The sequence below is a fragment of the Oncorhynchus masou genome, chromosome 2, assembly GCF_036934945.1.
Source record: "Oncorhynchus masou masou isolate Uvic2021 chromosome 2, UVic_Omas_1.1, whole genome shotgun sequence".
NCBI classification, from domain to species: Eukaryota; Metazoa; Chordata; class Actinopteri; order Salmoniformes; family Salmonidae; genus Oncorhynchus; species Oncorhynchus masou.
Genome location: NC_088213.1, coordinates 44,090,090 through 44,111,136, shown reverse-complemented (window position 1 = coordinate 44,111,136; position 21,047 = coordinate 44,090,090). Strand labels below are relative to the sequence as shown.

Genomic DNA, 21,047 nt, shown 5'->3' with positions numbered 1-21,047 from the left:
GTCAATAACAAAAGTTTATCTCAATACTTTGTTATATACCCTTTGTTGGTAATGACAGAGGTCAAACGTTTTCTGTAAGTCTTCACAAGGTTTTCACACACTGTTGCTGGTATTTTGGCCCATTCCTCCATTTCTTCAAACCAAGCTGCTTACCTATTGCAGATTCAGTCTTCCCAGCCTGGTGCAGGTCTACAATTTTGTTTCTGGTGTCCTTTGACAGCTCTTTGGTCTTGGCCATAGTGGAGTTTGGAGTGTGACTGTTTGAGGTTGTGGACAGGTGTCTTTTATACTGATAGCAAGTTCAAACAGGTGCCATTAATACAGGTAACGAGTGGAGGACAGAGGAGCCTCTTAAAGAAGAAGTTACAGGTCTGTGAGAGCCAGAAATCTTGCTTGTTTGTAGGTGACCAAATACTTATTTTCCACCATATTTTGCAAATCAATTTATTTAAAATCCTACAATGTGATTTTCTGGATTTTTTTTCTCATAGTTGAAGTGTACCTATGAAAATTACAGGCCTCATCTTTTTAAGTGGGAGAACTTGCACAATTGGTGGCTGACTAAATACTCTTTTGCCCCACTGTACTTGAACTCTGTGAAGCATTTATTTGGGCTGTAGTTTCTGAGGATGGTAACTCTAAGGAATTCATCCTCTGCAGCAGAGGTAACTCTGGGTCTTTCCTGTGGCGGTCCTCATGAGATCCAGTTTCATCATAGCGCTTGATGGTTTTTGAGATTGCACTTGAAGAAACGCTCAAAGTTCAAAGAAATGTTTTCGGATTGACTGACCTTCATGTCTTAAAGTAATGACTGTTGTTTCTCTTTGCTGATTTGAGCTGTTCTTGCCATAATATGGACTTGGTATTTTATCAAATAGGGCTATCTTCTGTATACCACCCATACCTGGTCACAACAGAACTGATTTGGCTCAAACGTATTAAGAAGGAAATAAATTCCACAAATTAACTTTTAACAAGACACACCTGTTAATTGAAATGAATTCCAGGTGACTACCTCATGTAGATGGTTGAGAGAATGCCAAGAGTGTGCAAAGCTGTCATCAAGGCAATGGGTGGCGACTTTGAAGAATCACAAATTTAAAATATATTTTGATTTGTTTAACACTTTTGGTTACTACATGATTCCATATTTGTTATTTCATAGTTTTCATGTCTTATCCTACAATATAGAAAATAGTAAAAATAAAGAAAAACCCTTGAATGAGTAGGTGTGTCCAAACCTTGTGAGTGGTACTGCATATCAATCTGATACGTCTAACTCTTTCTCACTATTTGACTAACACCGCATGAACTGTACTATAAAGCGTGAAGGTAGGTCTTGAGTGAATGAGGTTGGGTATATTTATTTGTGCTTCCACCCCTTCTCTCTCTCTCTCTCTCTTTGCTTGGTTTGTCATTAACCCACTCAGCTCTGCGCTTAACCCTCTTTGCTCTGCTGCTCCTCTTCCTCCCTACTGCGTGTCCCGGGAACACCTTGCAGGGCGCGACAAGAGCTCCATGTGGGACCAGCTGGAGGATGCTGCCATGGAAACGTTCTCTCTGAGTAGGGCTGACCTCTTTCACCTTTTGACCTTCTATGTTTGTGCTTGGATGAAATGCCCACCTGGGCTTTGATGTGCTGCTTTGATCTTTACCGCCACTGGGTTTCCCATCACACTGAGTGGTTGGTGTTGTAAACAATGTAGTAGGGCTCCTATGGACAAGTAGACAAGAGACTGTCTCTTGGTTGACAAACCATTTTCAACAATCACATGGTCTGCTGTGTGTGTTCGTATGGGTGTGTGTTCGTTTGTGTGGGTGTTTATGTGTGTGCAGTTATGTAAGGTTCTGTGGGATCATGTGTATGTAAATGCATGTCTACTGGTGAGTGTGGGGTGACATGTACAGTAGTTGTCAGTGTGAAGGTGATTTTGACCTGTGGATGATTTTGTAGACTAGTTTTGTGTTTTCTTGTGTGTCCTTGTGATTGTGGTCATAATGTGTTTTTGTGTAAGTGTGTGTCCTTTTGGATACAGATAAGCAGTGGGTGTTGTATTTATGTAGGTAAGGAGCGCTCTACACTGTGGGACCAGGTCCAGTTCTGGGAGGATGCTTACTTGGATGCTGTCATGTTGGAGAGGGAGGGGATGGGTATGGACCAGGGACCTCAAGAGATGATTGACAGGTACAGGTTGCCTATTAGAGAGGATCTGTATTTTTGAAATGACAGCCATCCTTGTATAGCTGTGTTTCCTGTTTAGAGGCTGATGGTTACCACTGTTTACACAGATACCTGTCACTCGGGGACCACGACCGTAAGCGCCTGGAGGACGATGAGGACAGGCTGCTAGCTACTCTACTGCACAATATGATCGCCTACATGTTAATGGTTAAGGTGGGTCTATCACACACAATGTATCACTCCGTAACCCCCGTATGTCAACTGCAGCAACTACGAATGTTCAGATATGTAGGCATCGCATTTCTTCTGACGTCTCTTGCTAAGTTTGTATGTCCTTCTCTGTCTGTCCAGGTGAACAAGAATGACATCAGGAAGAAGGTGAGGCGTCTGATGGGGAAGTCCCACATCGGCCTTAGCCACAGCCAGGAGATCAACGAGTGTCTGGACAAACTGGCTAATTTGGTAAGAAAGAACCAATGATTCTCTCTCTTCAATAAAATATGAGCCACTAAGGCAGTCAACTGCTCTACCAAGTGGCATAAAGATTCAACGTTTTATGTGGTCCTTCGAGCCAGATCCTTTTATGCAACACATGTTTTTAGTGTGTGTGAGAATATTAGTGTTGCTAATATTTGTTTAACCCTCTAGAGTCTAAGCCCTGTCTAAGCCGGAGATGAAACATTTGATTTGGCCATTATTGCTTTTAGCCCATAGAAAAGCGTTGAATAACAGATTCAATACATGGAACAACAATACCCCCCCCAAAAAAATCTGAAATCTGAAAGATCAGGAAATGTATTATTATTATTTATTTATTTCCATGTGTTTAACCCCTTATTCAAGGCAATTAACAATCTCCATATATACTTCCATTGATTAAAAAAAATAACTGATACCGGGGACCTTCAGATGAGTCTTGAGGCCTTGTGGGCATCCTAGAGCAAAACAACCAACATGAACGTGTTTGTGAGAGACTCGCCTTTCCACAGAGAGGGGTCATTACTGTGTAGCCCAAACTGTTCAGAGGTTACAGACAGAAGTTGGCAGATGGGGATGTATCAACTTCGTAGAGCAAAACGGAGAACATGAGTCATAATAGTTTTATAGGCCAAACCATTCAGATGCTACAGACGTTTTTCTGAGAAGACTGATTTTCTGGATATCTCATGGTCTGACAAACACCGTTCTTCTAATTCTGCCACCTTTCACCACAGATGTGGAAGGGTGATCTCGGCGGATGCGGTGGATTGAGACGCAGCCCATGCAAAAAAGAAAAACAACAACATATCTCTAGCTTAAACAGATTAATTTTGATGGGGATTTGTTTATTATGTTAATTAGATTTCCACGGGGCCGCAGAAATTGTAGGAGAAGGGTCAAAAGTCTTGTTCACTCACATTTCAGAATGGTCGCGAGCTGTCCATCAGACCTAGCGGAAGCCGTCACATCAAGAAGCAGACCTTTGTGGTGCATGCTGGGACAGATACCACGGGGGACATCTTCTTCATGGAGGTATGAGAAAGACACTTAAAGCATTCACTTTCCTGGCCCTTCCTTGTACATGCAGTAGGCCTTGTTCATGTTTTTTTTAAATTGTGCCCCCAGAGATGGCCTGACGAGTATCTGAATAGATCGAATTTACAAATCCTCGTCAAGAACTGTCAAAACTCTACAATTTGTAGTTTCAGTAGATCTAGCGTTTAGCTCTACAGTGGATATCAAATAATTGCATCCTTTGCCTCTGTCCATTTCCCCCATTCAGGTGTGTGACGACTGTATAGTCCTGCGCAGCAACATCGGCACAGTGTATGAGCGCTGGTGGTACGAGAAGCTCATCAACATGACCTACTGCCCCAAGACCAAGGTCCTGTGTCTGTGGAGACGCAATGGCCAGGAGACCCAACTCAACAAGTTCTACACCAAGAAGGTGAGCCCCTACCATTAGCGCTTCGAGTACTGAAATGCAACAAGCAGTTATGAACACCTTTTGATCTCTGTGTTAGTGCCTGTGATTAAGGTGACTGTAAATTGTGACTTTCGTGTCAGACTTTGTACAGCCACTTTTTGTATTCCATAATCTGAAATTCAAATGTTTTGTTGTCTAGTGTCGCGAATTGTATTACTGTGTGAAGGACAGCATGGAAAGAGCTGCTGCCCGACAGCAGAGCATTAAACCAGGTATGTGGGTGTGCACGTTGGCTGGAGTCTCTTTCTTTGAGGCACCACCAATGTATTCTTGCCCTGCGTTTTGAAAATGGATAGCCCTAGGGCAGTGGTATTCAAAGTCTGGGTCGGGACCTCGAGGAATTACAGTGGGGCCACCAAAATATATTTAAAAGAAATGAAGAGTACAGATTAATGTATGAGACAATATATAAACGTTTTTGAGAAAGATCATTTGAAAAATGAATTATTGAGTAAATGTAATTATTGGTTTCTTTTCATTTTGATAAGAGAGATGAAAATGTCATGAAATAAAGGTTATTTGTTTGTGTAAAAATTGAAATGTGCCGATTTTTAAGGTTGTCATTACATATGGCCGACAAAAAATGGGGTCCCCGATGAAGACGTTTGTATACCGCTACACTAGGGGCTAATAACAGTTAGTAATAGTACATAGTCTATGGAAAAGTAGAACTTTGGGATGTAGGAATAACTCTGAGTGAAGGTGAGCTCTACCCTACTGCTTTATTGTCCAATAAATTCTATAACCATTTGAGTCAATCAGCTCAGTTGGCCAAGTAAAGACTTTTCTGTCTGTCATCACTAACACTTTTCAAAAGAGATGTACAGTGGAATGGATAGGGGAAGGATCCTTTGGTTTAAGCGATCTGCCCCTCTCTCCATAGGTCCAGAGCTGGGTGGAGAGTTCCCTGTGCAGGACATGAAGACTGGCGAGGGAGGACTGCTGCAAGTCACCCTGGAAGGCATCAACCTCAAATTCATGCACAGCCAGGTAGGAGGCCTGTATTACCACATGCACATGCAAAACCATTTAACCTCCTTCCAACCACCTCAATTCTTCTCCTCGTTTTCTGTTTTCTTTCTTTCTCTCTCTCTCACTCACACACACACACACACACAACAGTGGCTCACTTCCTCTAAGGTCCCTTTAAAAAAAGAGAGAATAGAAGGCATTTATCTTTGACATTGATACATTTTTATAGCCTACTGAATTGAGTGAAAAAGCAGAGTACCAGTCACTGTTTTGATCAGGACCTTAGAGGAATAACTCATTTTTGTGCTTTGTCTTTCTATGATTTAAAATATGTTATGATTTATTTGTGCAGTCACTAAGATGTATGTTTCAAAATGAAAACACATCCACTTAAACATTTCTGTTAAAGGCCTTCCGAGTGGCGCAGCAGTCTAGGGCATTGCATCGCAGTGCTAGAGGCGTCACTACAGATCCGGGTTCAATCCCGGGCTCTGTCGCAGCCGGCTGCGACCAGGAGAACCATGAGACGGCGCACAATTGGCCCAGTGTCGTCCAGGTTAGGGGAGAGTTTGGCATGCACGCGGCATGCACGAGGACTTCAGGTCCCCAGCTGTACACTGTTTCCCCCGGCTGACTTCCGTGTTAAGCGAGCAGTGCGGCTTGGCAGGTCGTGTTTCAGTGGACGCGTGGCTCTCGACTTTCGCCTCTCACGAGTCAGTATGGGAGTTGCAGCGATGGGACAAGACTGTAACTACCAATTGGATATCATGAAATTGGGAAGAAAAAAGGGGTACTTTTTTATTTATTTATATATATATATATATATATATATATATATCATAATTGGACATTTAAAAAAAAATATATATATATATATATATATATTAATACAAAAATATTCTGTTCATACTTAGCATTCTTAGTTGTGGTGCCCAAACCTTGTCGTTTGTGGGGCAAGGCGAGTGTTCTGTTTGTGTAAGAGCGATTTGTGCATCAGAGGTAAGACAGATGACCTTGTGCAAAGACTTTTCATTAATAATTGCCATTTTATTTTGCCGTTCTTTTAAAGTTTTGTCCCCTTGACCTGCATATTAAAGTTAGATGAAAAATACCTCAAGTATTCACAACTTTTGGGGTTGGGGCAATTCCATTTCCTGAATCAACTTGAGTAAGAATATAATTGACCTCAGTCCACAAGTAGGTATTTTTGGACCCAAAGGAAATGCTTGGATCTGAAATAACAATTATACAATTGCTCCGCCAATGATTGAGGGTCATAGGAGTGGCACTCATTTAATATAACCATAGTGAAGAAACACACTGGACATATCACACTGTAGGATTGGGGCAAAAACACATTGAATCAACACATGGGAATGCCTACTCATAAAGTAATACTCTATTGTAGTAGATTAGAAAACACATTTTTTCACCACTACATTCTTTATGAAAGGTCCTAGCTCTTTGAACTGCCTTCTTGATTTCTTTAGATCACACAGTGCACCTAATTGAAAGGAATTAAGGCTAGACATCGCAGTGGCCAATCGAGAGTGTATTTGATTGTGCCTTCTTTTTGAAGCAACACCTAACAGGTTAGAACACATTGCTATGGTTGAAGAACAGTTACATCATCATATCGAATTGAACAAGGGTACAACAGTCATAATGTTGTAATACCCTTTCCCTACTACAGACACTTAACCTAATTTACCTTTTAGGAACAACACATACGTGCTGCTTGGAAAATTCAAATCACCTCTTTTTTCCCCACCATCAGCTCTGCAGGAGCTCATGCACCAGTAGTAGATGTCATATTCATAGACATCATTCATGCAATAAAACATTTTTTTTTAAAACAAACACTTAACAGTCTTGTTTTAAAGAACTTTTTCATATAATAGTTTGTGCCCAACCCATTACGTTTTGCCAGTGCATGCCCACCCAAGCTTCCAGTGACAGACGGGTCACCGTAGGGTTAAATGTTGGGCATGTTACAGGGGGTGAGGTTGTTATAGGTAGCCTGTTTTGTTGGGGAGGCGATGTGGCTGACTGCCCTCTTGTACCTGTACTACTGAGCTGTTGGTGCCAGCCCTCGTTGCTGGAGGAGGGGGCATGGAGGGCATTGGGGGCGGGAATGGGTTCCCAGCCGTCAAAACTGGTTGAAATTATGTAATTACAACCAGAGTATTGGTTTTGGTAAACTGGTAGTAATTGTCATTTTCTGGGTTAGGCCCAGGAACGAACCAAAAAAAAGTCCAGCTGTTTAAAGTATAGACTAGACCAACTTTCAGTAGTTATTTTCCCACCTTTCGTAGTTTAGCACTTCATCATTCCAGTAGAATTTTCTGTGACAGGTATATTAGCATTGATAGCTGTTAATACGTCAAGTCCCGTCCATTAGGTTGATAGTGCAGCGCCCTCTTTGAGCGTCGTCCAGTGTTTGCTCTCCTGTCCGATAATAATCCAAACCGTTTCTCTTCCATGCTCTCTCCCCCTGCAAGGAGTGGAAGGTACACAACCTCTGCCGTGTTTGCTTGTTAGCGGTTATGACTTTTTTTGGGGGGGGTCTTTTTCCCCTCAATTTCTTTAGCTGTGTGTGGTCAACTTTATTTTGTGTCCTCATCTCTGTTTTCATATGGAATTTCCATGTATGCTAAGCATTACATGGGCCACAGTGCATTTGCATCAGTAGGGAAAACGGAAATGAATTCGCAGACGCCATTGCTTCACTGTTGACAACAAATGGCCACAATAGATGAAGTGTGCATCAGCAAAGCTAAGGCACTATAGTGTGAACAAATGACCATATTATAGTTTCATTCAGCCAGTAATCATTAATAGCACTCACTTCATCATAGACCTTCCCACAATGCATTTCTCCTCACCTAACCCCAGCCCATGTAAGCATTCAAACATGGAAACTTCTGTTCTGTGCTGTCCTATTTCATTTTGGTAGCGTTTTAAAAGCTTGCATATACCATCTTTTGTATTTCTTTCCCTTTTAGTATTGACTAGATGATAATTTAACATTGTTCATTTTCTCTCTGAAATGTTTCATTTCAGCATGTTGTCATTGAGTTACTAATGTTCTGTCTTGTTGTTTTTTTTTGTTTTTTTTGTTTTAGGTTTTCATAGAGCTGAATCACATTAAAAAGTGCAATACTGTGAAGGGAGTCTTTGTCCTGGAGGAATTTGGTAATTACCACATCTATTGATTCTAGGTCTGTACTCGACACGGCAGTAACTCAGCTTCACGACAGACAAACGCTGACGCACAGAGTTAGCAACTGTAACGACTCAGGGTTCAGTGGATTCACACCAGCTCTTGCTTACCTCAGGGCAAATATAGTCAGTGCTAGAGTTAGGCAATTTGAGAAGTCCAGCCCTCACAAATATGAATGTTTGCTTATTTTCATATTTATTGCTGATTATAAAACAAGACAAAACAGCCCTATTTGTGAGGTTTGTCTTCATTTGCTGTGTTTTTAGTTTTTAACCATGAGGTCTTAGGAGTCAGGCCTGCTGTGTTAAGATGGAAGACTTGATGCACCGCTTGTTTCTGCATCAGATTTTTGTAAGGATCAAATGTTGGAAGTTAGAGCTTTAGGGTAGGAAATCATTTTAGGGTTCACTCGACCAAGTAAGATGCTATGTGCATGAGAGGGAAATTCATCAAAGCCCAGAGCAGTGGGAAGCGGAGCCACAGATCGTATTTGAACTGTTTCAAACTCTCATTAAGAATAAAGGACACATACGTTAATGATGTTCTCAGTTGAAGCTGAATTATCTCGCTCGATCTTCAGGATTGAAGGATGCTAACTTGTTGGAAATGGCCACATTTCTGAAAGAAAAGGAAATTGTACTTTCTTAGGCACGTTCAGGTAGGATCTCAGCCATTTTCAAAACGTTTTCTCTCAATAGTGCCTACTAAATGTGACTGGGGATTCCTTTCCTGAGACCAGGGCTAGTATTTCGATATTTCGAGCATTTCCTTCAAGATGTGTAGAGTAGATGGTTTATCGTGTCTTTTTTACACTGCCATATTTGAAACAGAGAACCAGTGACCAATGAGATTGTTAGGAGAGGCCTAGATCTGTGAGGTTATAGCCCCCATTAATATCAGCGCTGGACTGGGTTACTGCCGTGTCTCTGTGCTGCTTTTGTAATACGTCACCCTCATCCTTGCCGCTATGAAAACCTTCATTCTCCAGCAGGTAAAGTGCTGTCACCTTTCTCTTCTCCTTTCCTCACTTAAGAGCATTCCTCCTCTCCGCTCCCGCCTTCTCTCATGCCCCTCCTTCTTTATACAGAATCCCCCTCGTTCCTTTCTTGTAAACTTTGGCTGGGTTTCTGCCTGTCCTGACAGTTTATTAAACAGAAACTTTCTGCCCCTCTCATCACTTTTTTTTATTTTTAAAGCAAACCCCTCTAGGTGTTGTTTTTTTCCCTCAATGCTTTGCGGTTTCGAGGCCAAGGATCCTGGCTACTTGACTTGACAATGTGGGGAGCAGAGGGCTTTGACTGCCCCTCCCCCTTTTTTCCCGACCCCTACTTATCGTTGTCCCCTCTTTCAAGGGTTCACAGTTACTAATGAAAAGTCTGTCCACCGACACTGGCTTTGAACGTGGTCTAGGGAGTTGGGCCTCATTAAAAGGACACTTTGGGATTTTGGCAGTCTACTTCCCCAGAGTCAGATGAACTCGTGGATACAATTTGTATGTCTCTGTGTCCTGTGTGGATGTAGTTTTGTGAGCCCATAAACTTCCAGTCATCACACAAACGCTAGCTTGCAATTGTTTTAGTTAGCAACTTCCTTCAAACTGCACGCAGAGACATAAAAATTGTATCAATGAGTTAATCTAACAGTGGGGAAGTAGGTAAAGGGCCTCCATGCCAAAATCCTGAAGTATCCCTTTAACAGCTTATGTATTTGTGTCTTTAAGTAGTCTGTTTCTTGGTTGGCACACTTTTTTTCCCTATAATGTCTTGCTTTGTTTCTTTCCCATTCTCCACATTTGTTTTACATTGTTGTTGCTGTACACATTTGCTCGCACTGTGTGACTCTGATTTGTTTTTGTATTTTCAAGGCATTAGTGTGAGTTCTTTCATTTTCCGTGGGCCACATATGTCTTTCTTTACACAATCATTTGGATGCCTGTATTCTAATGGCTTGCTGCTACAAACAGTTGAATCTATTCACCAAAACAAATCTAGGAACAGTAAGTAATGGGGGCAGTAAAAACCACTTTTTAGGAAACAACAGAACCTACACTACTGTTCAAAAGTTTGGGGTCACTTAGAAGTTTCCTTGTTTTTGAAAGAAAAACCCATCTTTTGTTCATTAAAATAACATCAAATTGATCAGAAATACAGTGTAGACATTGTAAATGTTAGAAATGACTATTGTAGCTGGAAATGGCTGATTTTTATTTTATGGAATATCTACCTATGCACACAGAGGCCCATCAGCAACCATCACTGTGTCCCAATGCCACATTGTGTTAGCTAATCCAAGTTTATAATTTTAAAAGGCTAATTGATCATTGGAAAACCCTTTTGCAATTATGTTAGCACAGCTGAAAACTGATGTCCTGATTAAAAAAGCAATAAAACTGTCCTTCTTTAGACTAGTTGAGTGTCTTGCAAGAGGTCCAGTACATTAGTGTCTAGTTTGAGAAACAGACGCATCACAAGTCCTCCACTGGCAGCTTCATTAAATAATACTCGCAAAACACCAGTCTCAACATCAACAGTGAAGAGGCGACTCCGGGATGCTGGCTTTCTAGGCAGGGTTTTCTGATCAATTAGCCTTTTTAAAATGATCAACTTGGATTAGCTAGCACAACGGGCCATTGGAACACAGGAGTGATTTTTGCTGATAATGGGCCTCTGTGCACCGTTTCCAGCTACGATAGTCATTTCCAACATTAACCATGTCTACACTGTATTTCTGATCAATTTGATGTTATTTTAAATGGGTGTTTTTCTTTCAAAAACAAGGACATTTCTAAGTGAACCCAAACTTTTGAACTGAAGTGTGTATATATATTTTTTTTATCCGGTGAGAAACTGAGCCAGCTCATACAGGTATACTGTTTGACATGTACCACAAGGATAAAGCTGGCGGCAAGCTTGAAGCGAGGTCGAAGTTTGGGTGGTTCTCGGAAACGAAGCTAAATAAACAAACTAGCCAGCTGTTTTGGGTCCTGTGTGGCTCAGTGGACTGGGCAGACTAAATCCTCTAAGAGCATGGCGCTATGCAACGCCAAGAAGCGTATGCAAACATGGTGGGTTATATTCACACCGCTGGGACCACCCATATGTAAAAGTAGTGGCCCCAGCCGACTTGTAAGTCGCTTTGGACAAAAGCGTCTGCTAAATGGGATATATTATTATATATTATTTGTCAGAGCTGTTTGCAGTTGGCCACTTGCTGTGGACTGGGCAGACTAAATCCTCTAACTTTGTGATCTCATCTCTGGTGAACTATGCAGACAGTCTTCAAGATGGTAGTCCGGTATGCAAACATGGTGGAAACATAACCAAACTGTCCCCAAGTTATATTCACACAAGCAGTTTTCCATATTTAGCTTGAAAGATGATGGCTAGCTACCTAACTTAGAGGTGGCTGTTTGCCAGTCAGCATAGCTTGTGGAATACTATGTGTGTTATGCCCTGGGAGTGCGACCCTAGCCCCCTGTGTCTTCGGTCAAGAAGACGATGCAAGCCGTTGATTCACTGTGAACACTTTAATTCCACAGTAACCAGAATAATGGTGAATATGTAGTCGTGCAAATTTCTACTAGAGAAAAGGAATGATAATACAACATTAGTAACGTATAATAACTCACTAGATGAAACATTGACATAGGAATACAATAGGAAATAAGCAGGGGAAATATGCATAAACATACAGAAAAGAATATGCATAAATAGTCATTAGGAATGTACACAAACATAATGGCAAGAATACCTAAGAAATGTGCATACATAAATAAGTGGTTGGGATATATTACATAATAGGTGATACACATGTAAACAATATGCATATATTGTTTGCAATAATAAACCGTGCCACTAGGCAGCAGGTGAGCCCTGTAATGGCTCTAATAACAAAGGCTGGCTGACATCCGTGAACATGCCAAATAGGGCGGTGCTAGAAAACGACACCTCTTTAACGGCTGCATACAAACTCAAAGTACACCGCCCTCGGCCCTGAACTCTTAAGCCCTTGAATGGCATTTTACATCGTCACGTCCGAGTGTTCCTTAAATGTCCCTTGCCCAAGCGAGGGAGAGTGTTGATCGAAGAGGCAACGTCCTTGGTGGAAATCTTGAAGTTTGAACTTAAAAACAACCAACCTTAAGGCTATTCATGTTAACGACGCTTGGCCAATTGTACGCTGCCCTATGGGACTCCCAATCACGGCCGGTTGTATATACAAATTTCATAATTCCCAAAAATATGTTTATGAATCTAAGCTTTTATAGGCTCCTCGCTATGAGACTAAGCCAATTTTACAACGCTAAAATCAATGTTGTCTAGATACGTTTTTTTTTTATCAAGCTAGGTTCATAATTTTTTTATGGCATGCCGAAAATGCAGCCTTGTTGATTAAATGTAAAACTTTGCGGCCACCAGAGTTTGACATGTGACTAAAGTTTGTATTGAATTGTGGGTCATATCAACCCTGCAAGTGGCAAGTTCTTCACTCGCTCCGTCGAGCAAAATCGAGGGCCAAGGGGGCAACGTTTGTGAATAAAACTACATCTGGTTTCAATGGGGATTCCCAGAGGGAAAGTTACTAGACAAGGGCTGAGGGACTAAACATCACGTATTTGGACTGCAGCCTAGTGAGTGATTTTATTTCCCCATAGAGATTAACAGGCACAAATAACATGCAGGGTGTAAGCATACATGGTAACAAAAGGGATAGTAAGTAAAATTATATGGAATATAAACCTGTAATGGATATAACAAAATGCTGTTCTGACCACGGTTTACCGCAACGGTGAATGGACCTGTCAGAGGAACAGTAATGGAAGCCTACATAATATTACAGCTAAACAAGGAGCGTGGACTATATGTTGTAACCGAATACTGATATATTAATTTGTAATAGGCAATATATAAAGGTGAGTAGGCTAGCATAGGCTGACCGGGATAAGTTAGCAAGGCAAAATTGTAGAAAGTTATCTGTGGGGATATACAACAGGCATAGCAAAAGTATTGTAATCAGATTGTAGATACTTTAGAGGATTACTTTTTGGATTACATGTAAGGATATTTGTAGGGGGAAAAAACATGACACCGTTTTCTCTCTTAAGTTTGTTCCACCTGAGTGAGTCTGACCACCAGTCAGAGACCACTATGATAATCACCAAATGCATTTGGAAACGTTTGTCTTCTTCTCAGTAGCGGTGCATGGGTAATATCACTGGGAAAGCCAAGCCAGGACCATGCGGACGCCTCCGAGCGATCGGGTAGGCTGTTTGGAATATTTGACCTACAGCTTGGTCAAGCAAGTTAATGTTTACGACATTTTCGGACAACTAAACAACTATTGATTTAGAACTAAGTAGAGTTATCGCAAAGAAAACAGACGCTGCCTCCAATATTCCAGCACCATTTCAACTTCAACATTTCAACAGCATCTATGCTTAGTCTAATAGTGACAACTAAAATATAGCAAAAAACATTATAGTCTGATCAAAATGAGCTAAATATGATGTGGCTGTCCATTATTCTGATTTGTGTGTGCATGCAGAAAAAAAACATGTTGACTCACCCTACTACAAGCATTTCACTACACCCGCAATAACATCTGCTAAATATGTGTATGTGACCAATGCAATTTGATTTGTTGAGAAACACCAATGTCTTCCTCCTCTCATTCATGTTGACGAAACGTTCTATGACTGTCATACAATATACACTTTTATATTTTGTTGTCATAGGCTACCTGGCTAAAATGCTTGCTCACTAGCCTAACTTCCTTTCGTGGGCAACATTAGCTAGTTAACATTAGCCTTCTACATATACAGTAGCTACATAGCTATTGAACTTCCATCCTCTCAGTCCAGGGGCACAATGTCTGAATTTATGGTTGGATCAGAATCGCTTTTATAATCATTGGTCAGTACGGAGAATTAAGTAAAACCAAATCCCTAACCCCATCCATGGCAAGGAAAGGGCCAATTTTAGCTAGCTAGGCTAGCCACCGTAGGACAACACGAAATACAACAATTGAGGTTGTTTCTGTCATTTACGTATTTTTCTTGAAGCGATGTGAAATCCAAACTGGTGTCCCTTGACTTTTTTTTTTTTTTTTTGGTGCACCAGGAGCATTCACAGCTGCGCTCACTCAGTTCAGCGCAACGCTGATTGGCTATTGTTTTCTTTACCAAATTATGAAGGGAGGCCAAATGCTCGCTGGCTTGCATTCAATGCTACTGGTGGCAACAATGTCATACTCTTTAAGACTGTGTAACTCTGTTGTTTTTTGTCCCACTGCTTTGCTTTATCTGGGCCAGGTCGCAGTTGTAAATGAGAACTTGTTCTCAACTGGCCTACCTGGTTAAATAAAGGTGAAATAAAACATTTAAAAATGTAAATGACCAGACAGCATCAGATAGATGGCCTACACATACGGAGACAGAGGGGCGCAGTATCGCTCTCTCGGATGCTTTCTCCATGATAATACATTCAGCTTCTTGCAAATTGAAGGAACATTATGAAAACAAATACATACATAGATATATATATATATTTTTTTGTACATTTTTCAAGGAAGCCAGGCTTCCCTTGGTATCCATGACTACACACCACTGCTTCTAATGCCTCATAAGGGGAAAGTAATCTAAAGGTAACTGAAAGTAATCAATTATGTTACTGAGTTTGGGTAATCCAAAGGTTACTTTACTGATTACAATTTTGGACAGGTAGTAACAGATTACATTTAGAAAGTAACCTACCCAACCCTGCTGGTGACTGAGGGCAAAGGGGATTCTTCACCTAGCTAGCACACTAGCTAGCTTATTAGCTGGCTAGCTACCTACAGTGGCTTTCTTAGCACATTATTGAACTTCGCTTCGCAAAACTATAATTTGAGATGGTTACGAAGAACGTATTTTGCCTGCAAGAACCACCCAAAGTTGCACTTCGATTCTACTGTCCCTCCCTCTTAAATATCAAATATATTTGCTAGACCTAGCAGTGGCAGAAAGTTAATTTTGAAAATGCCACACTTTTTTTCAGATAGTATATGAGAGTATCCACCGTCTTAGACTTCAGATTTTCATCATGCCCAAGTGAAGCGTGTCCGGTCCAATCTAGCATATGCCCAAAGCAAATCAGGTAGCATCATTTTTGTGCTAAGTGTGAACTCTGAACCAGTTCAGTACTTGTGTGGACTCTTGGCCCACAGCCTCTTTTGGGTACCCTCTCATAGTCTGAAAACTCTTATCACATGCTACACCCGCTGCAACACCCAGCTCTAACACTCTTTCTTAAAGGGGGGTTTCAACCTCTTGAATCCTTTGTTTTGTCTCTTGCACCTGCACTTGTAGTTCCTGAAACTAAGGAAGTGGTGATCCACAAGTACAAGACACCCATGGTGAGTTAAACTCTTCCGCTCTTGTGGCTGACGCCATACTCTTGGCATTCAATTGCCACCAGATCTGTTTTAACAGTACTGCATTGCATATACAGTTGATGTAGGAAGTTTACATACACTTTGGTTGGAGTCATTAAAACTTGTTTTTCAACCACTCCACAAATGTCTTGTTAAACTATAGTTTTGGCAAGTCGGTTAGGTCATCTACTTTGTGCATGACACAATACATTTTTCCAACAATTGTTTACAGACAGATTAATTCAGTATCACAATTACAGTGGGTCAGAAGTTTACTGTGCCTTTAAAACAGCTTGGAAAATTCCAGAAAATTATGTCATGGCTTTAGAAGCTTCTGTTAGGCTAATTGACATCATTTGAGTCAATTGGAGGTGTAGCTGTGGATGTATTTCAGGGTATACCTTCAAACTCAGTGCCTCTTTGCTTGACATCATGGGAAAATCCAAAGAAATCAGCCAAGACCTCAGGAAAACAATTGTAGACCTCCACAAGTCTGGTTCATCCTTGGGAGCAATTTCCAAATGCCTTGTTTGGAATTTGGACCGAATCACAAACAATAGTACGCAAGTATAAACACCATGGGTCCACGCAGCTGTCATACCGCTCAGGAAGGAGACTCGTTCTGTCTCCTAGAGATGAACGTACTTTGGTGCAAAAAGTACCAGAACAACAGCAAAGGACCTTGTGAAGATGCTGGAGAAAACGGGTACAAAAGTATCTATATCCACAGTAAAACAAGTCCTATATCGACATAACCTGAAAGGCCGCTCAGCAAGGAAGAAGCCATTGCTTCACAACCGCCATAAAAAAGCCAGACTACGGTTTGCAACTGCCCATGGGGACAAAGATGATCATACTTTTTGGAGAAATGGTCTGATAAAACAAAAATAGAACTGTTTGGTCATAATGACCATCGTTTGGAGGAAAAGCACGGGGGTGGCAGCATCATGTTGTGGGGGTGCTTTTGCTGCAGGAGGGACTGGTACACTTCACTTCATTAAGCTTTGTCTTAAATGGGTCTTCCAAATACACAATGACCTCAAGCATACTTCCAAAGTTGTGGAAAAATGGCCCAAGGACAACAAAGCTATTGGAGTGGCCATCACAAAGCCCTGACCTCAATCCTATAGAGAATTTGTGGGCAGAACTGAAAAAGCGTGTGCGAGCCAGGAGGCCTACAAACCTGACTCATTTACACCAGCTCGGTAAGGAGGAATGGGCCAAAATTCACCCAATTTATTGTGGAAGGCTACCTGAAATGATTGACCCAAGTTTCTTTTTTTTTTTGTATGTAAAGTTAATGCTACCAAATACTAATTGAGTGAATAAAAACTTCTGACCCACTGGGAATATAAAAGAAATAAAAGCTGAAATAAATCATTGTATTATTCTGACATTTCACATTCTTAAAATAAAGTGGTGATCCTAACTGACCAAAGACAGGGAATTTCTACTAAGATGAAATGTCAGGATTTGTGAAAAACTGAGTTTAAATGTATTTGGCTATGGTGTATGTATGTAAACTTCTGACATGATTATGAAGAGTAATCCCTTTGACATTACTGCTAAAATGCATGTAATATTAGTTTTTTTCAAGAAGCCTTTTTATTTAATCTCTTAAGTATTTTTAAAATAATGTAATCCCCTTTTTGTTCATAACACGATTAGTTCTACAGAGCCATGACACCAAATAATAAAGTGAAAGGCGGCAGAAGTAGTATAACTATGCCACAAGTAGCTTGGTCAAAGCTACACTTCCCTCATGTTCCCTGTTTTTTTTCTTGCTCTCAAACAGGCACACCAGATCTGTTACTCCGTCCTCTGCCTTTTCTCCTACGTGGCTGCGGTGAAGGGGAAGGAAGCAGAAGGCAAGCCCAAGCTTCTATCTCCAAGACCCCTGGCCAGCTAGCCTTACAACCCCTCCAATCTACCCCCCCCCGCCCCCGTGCCTCTCACTCTGCAACAAAGTGGAATCTCGGCCCTACTATGACTTTGAGTTCTGACAATCCTTGATCCTACACACCTCTTTGCACCCTGTAAGTACATCTCCAAGAAATACCCTCTACTCTTTGCGCCTTGCCATGTAAGTAAAATCCGTATGGTGTTTGTGTGTATGTACATGTGATCCCTGGTCTGTGGCATCGTGTGTACACCCTTCCCAACCATGGTCACGTCCACTAGGCTCCTCCCATACAGGCCCAGCCTGATGTCTTGGCCGTAAGCTTGCTTGATCTTCAAGGCGACAGTTCGTTCCCCATCTCTTTCTTCTCTCGTCCTGGCCTGCTGCCAAGGTCTTATTGGTTGTTTTTAATGGGATGGAGACAGCAAGAGGGAGGGATGTGAGCCATAGCCCTGCAAGTCGATAAGAAAGCAACCAACCGCCCCGTCCACTCTCTGCGACTGTGTGATGAATATTCTATGTGGTACTACTGTAAAACTCCAGTTTGTCCAAACCGGTGAAACGTTTAAAAAGTACTCTGGTACTGACGGTTGTCACTTTGTTAATAAATGCTACTTCTGCATGGTGCATCAAACACTGCACGTAAAAGCTTTTAAGGTTTCATTCATTTTGATCCTAAAATATCTTGTGTGGTCCAAGATGTGTGCATCTCTTTAGCTTGTCCAGTGTTGCGAAACTACTGTAGTAGTTCTACTGTCAAATGTCTTGTCTGTGGTCCTCTGTATTGAATGTTACTATGGAGAGAAAAAATGCTGTACATTTCAACATAAGATGTTTTGCAAAGTGTGGTTTATTCACTAGATGTGCAATACTTTACGTAGTTAGCCAGAGCCAGATCATTGTTCTGATTTCTTTTTTTTTTATCTTGGCAATTCTGGCTTATACAGAGCAAAGATTGTAAAAAAGGACTTCATTGTCGTACATATTTATTGAAGTAAATAAATATGACCTATTGTTTATACTTGCGAAATCACTATTTGGAGATTCTAGAGATGTGTAAACCTACTGCTGTTATGGTTTTGTCTGTTGGAGAGGTGTGTTAAGTCTTCATGTTGTGTCTGTATTGTAGTAAGATAAATCCATTTCAGCCCAACTGAAAGTGGTGTGTATGTGAGTGTATACATGCATTGTATTGTTTTGCCAGATCAGCAATATATGAATAATACAGCTATATGATCAGGATATTGTTTTTAATGTTTACGTGGCTTTTATTTTTTAGAGATGAAATGCGTGTAAGGAACATATTGTTACAACTTCCATGAGGTAATTATTTAAGGTATTTCATTATTGACAAAAACACTGGTGTAAATATGAGAGTAACTGGATGAGGAGTGTCTCAAAACAGTTTGAAGACGGTAACCGAACATAAGATATAGTTTGTTAGACTAGTTACATATGAGAACATTACGAAACGGGAGTATTTGAAACCAACCAACCCAATTATTGTGCTAGCTAGCCTACTGCTGTTGAGAAATTGTTGTAAATATGTGTTGGAAAAAAGTATTTATAGAACATGTACAGCTTTGGCAATATCAAAATAAAAGTTGTCAACCAAAGCCCTCCATTTTGTCTCAAATCATTATTTTGCCAAAAAGTTTGGATGAACACCAAAATGATGTAGCACATATCCAATGTGCATACATATATTTGGAAAACATAAGAATGAAATCTAGAGTAATATTTGTGAAGATTTAATGCAATACTTGCATGGTCTAAGACAATACCCTTTTTTTAAATTATCATATTTGCCGGTAAAAATAAGCCTTTTATAGAATGTCATTAAATTAATAATTCCACATGTATTTTTAAATACCACATAAATGACTGAAATCCCATTCTAAACATTGACAGAGATGGGTTTAAGTGTTAATCTTACAATATTTCCCCAATGCCAAATCAGTGTCTTGTTTGCATATAATTAAATCTGAGACGTCATTAGGAATCTAAACATGGTACTTTCAAAAGTTAGGCCGACCTTTCCACCCCAGACAGAGTAGGCTTACCGACGCATAAAAATGTATGCCTCAACTGCTGGCTTCTGTTCTTCCATGTTTAACCCAACGAGGGAAGGTCAAGTGTTTCCCTAAAAGCTGTCTGGGTTTAAACATTATTTTAGCCTACAGAAAGTGAATAGCTTAATCAATTGATAGTGACAGAATGAAATTACTTCCCAAGCAAAGTCTATGTTATGTCTTCTCGGGCTAAAGAAGATTGAATCTCAGCCTCAATGTCAAAGAAATGAAACCATGATATTCCCATATGCATGGAGTAATGTCTTTCCCGGGTATTTTTTGTTTCTAGAAACAAGCATAAAGCATCTCGGGCCAAGGCACTGTTAAACATCACTTTTTAAATTTTATTCCAAATCTTAAGCGAACAAAAGTCAGTGATTTTTGCCATTTTCTTTAATAAAAGGTAGGTGGGATGGCATCCCCATTCATACCACGTCAATTCGAGTCTTGGTTATAACTTAACAGCCTGTCATCGACATGGAGGTTGGATATTTAAAGAGCAGGTGGAGGAACAAGCGACAAATATATGGATATAGCATTCTATTGCCTAATTTCATCTATCAAACAGGTAGACCTACCTCTTTCTTAAATAGGAATAAATAGATTCCAACACAAAGCCCTCTTGTTAACGAAGTCCCATTCAAATGAAGACTGCTGAAATGAATGTCTACTTTCAGCACCATGAGCTGTCTATTTCTGATTGATTGTGCCCGCGGCTGCTGCTTCAAGTTTCAGCAACACGATGTAAATTACTCGAGAAACATATTGTTGTGCTCTCCTTCTCAAACTGAACAGAACATAGGCTAGTCTATGCGCAAGATTGTTTTTTACATTTGTAGAAGCCTCCTGAGAACTGTAGCCCTACACAGCACAGCCATTGGTTAGGCAGCACACAAAAATGTTTTTGATCAGCAAGAGCAGGCAGGGGCTCCAGGTTGGAATATCCATTGCGGTGTGTAACGCAGCCAAGTTGTATTTACACCATCATCAGCTATCTTAGAAACATAACTTTGCTCTGTGCTTCTCTGAGCATGCACTTCGTAGGCTATGGATCATTTGATTGAGACTACACTAAAGAGTCTATATGCACACCTGATATTGAGCACCCAGTGGAGAATCAGAGAAAAGGGGCGGCATCCGGCACACATCAAAATGTAGCCTAATAAGTAACTCATTCTAAAACATTGATCAATATTGAAATTACACATTACATGACCCTCCCACTGGACTAGATAACAAAAAAAATACTAAACCCTCCCCTTGACTGAAATTGAAAAAGCAAGACCCTACCCCAATTTCCTCCAGGTAACCATTCTGTACAT

The 21,047-nt window shown here is 40.7% G+C and overlaps 1 protein-coding gene across 23 annotated transcripts in view; it reads left to right on the top strand.

Annotated features, from left to right (window-relative positions):
* The window catches only part of LOC135505670 (MAP kinase-activating death domain protein-like), a 72,768-nt gene extending 53,493 nt beyond the window's left edge, over positions 1–19,275 (top strand). For 16 of the 23 annotated variants that reach the window (XM_064924899.1, XM_064924861.1, XM_064924892.1 and 13 more), the window contains 11 exons: positions 1,502–1,564; positions 2,065–2,185; positions 2,290–2,395; positions 2,534–2,644; positions 3,587–3,694; positions 3,945–4,109; positions 4,288–4,360; positions 5,032–5,138; positions 8,246–8,315; positions 15,689–15,735; positions 17,549–19,275. In XM_064924899.1, coding sequence (XP_064780971.1) covers positions 1,502–1,564; positions 2,065–2,185; positions 2,290–2,395; positions 2,534–2,644; positions 3,587–3,694; positions 3,945–4,109; positions 4,288–4,360; positions 5,032–5,138; positions 8,246–8,315; positions 15,689–15,735; positions 17,549–17,662 — 1,085 coding nt within the window. In that variant the 3' untranslated portion in view covers positions 17,663–19,275. The remainder of the gene's footprint in view (positions 1–1,501; positions 1,565–2,064; positions 2,186–2,289; positions 2,396–2,533; positions 2,645–3,586; positions 3,695–3,944; positions 4,110–4,287; positions 4,361–5,031; positions 5,139–8,245; positions 8,316–15,688; positions 15,736–17,548) is intronic. The other 7 variants (XM_064924882.1, XM_064924871.1, XM_064924819.1 and 4 more) reach the window with 3 other exon arrangements.
* Positions 19,276–21,047: the final 1,772 nt, after the last annotated feature.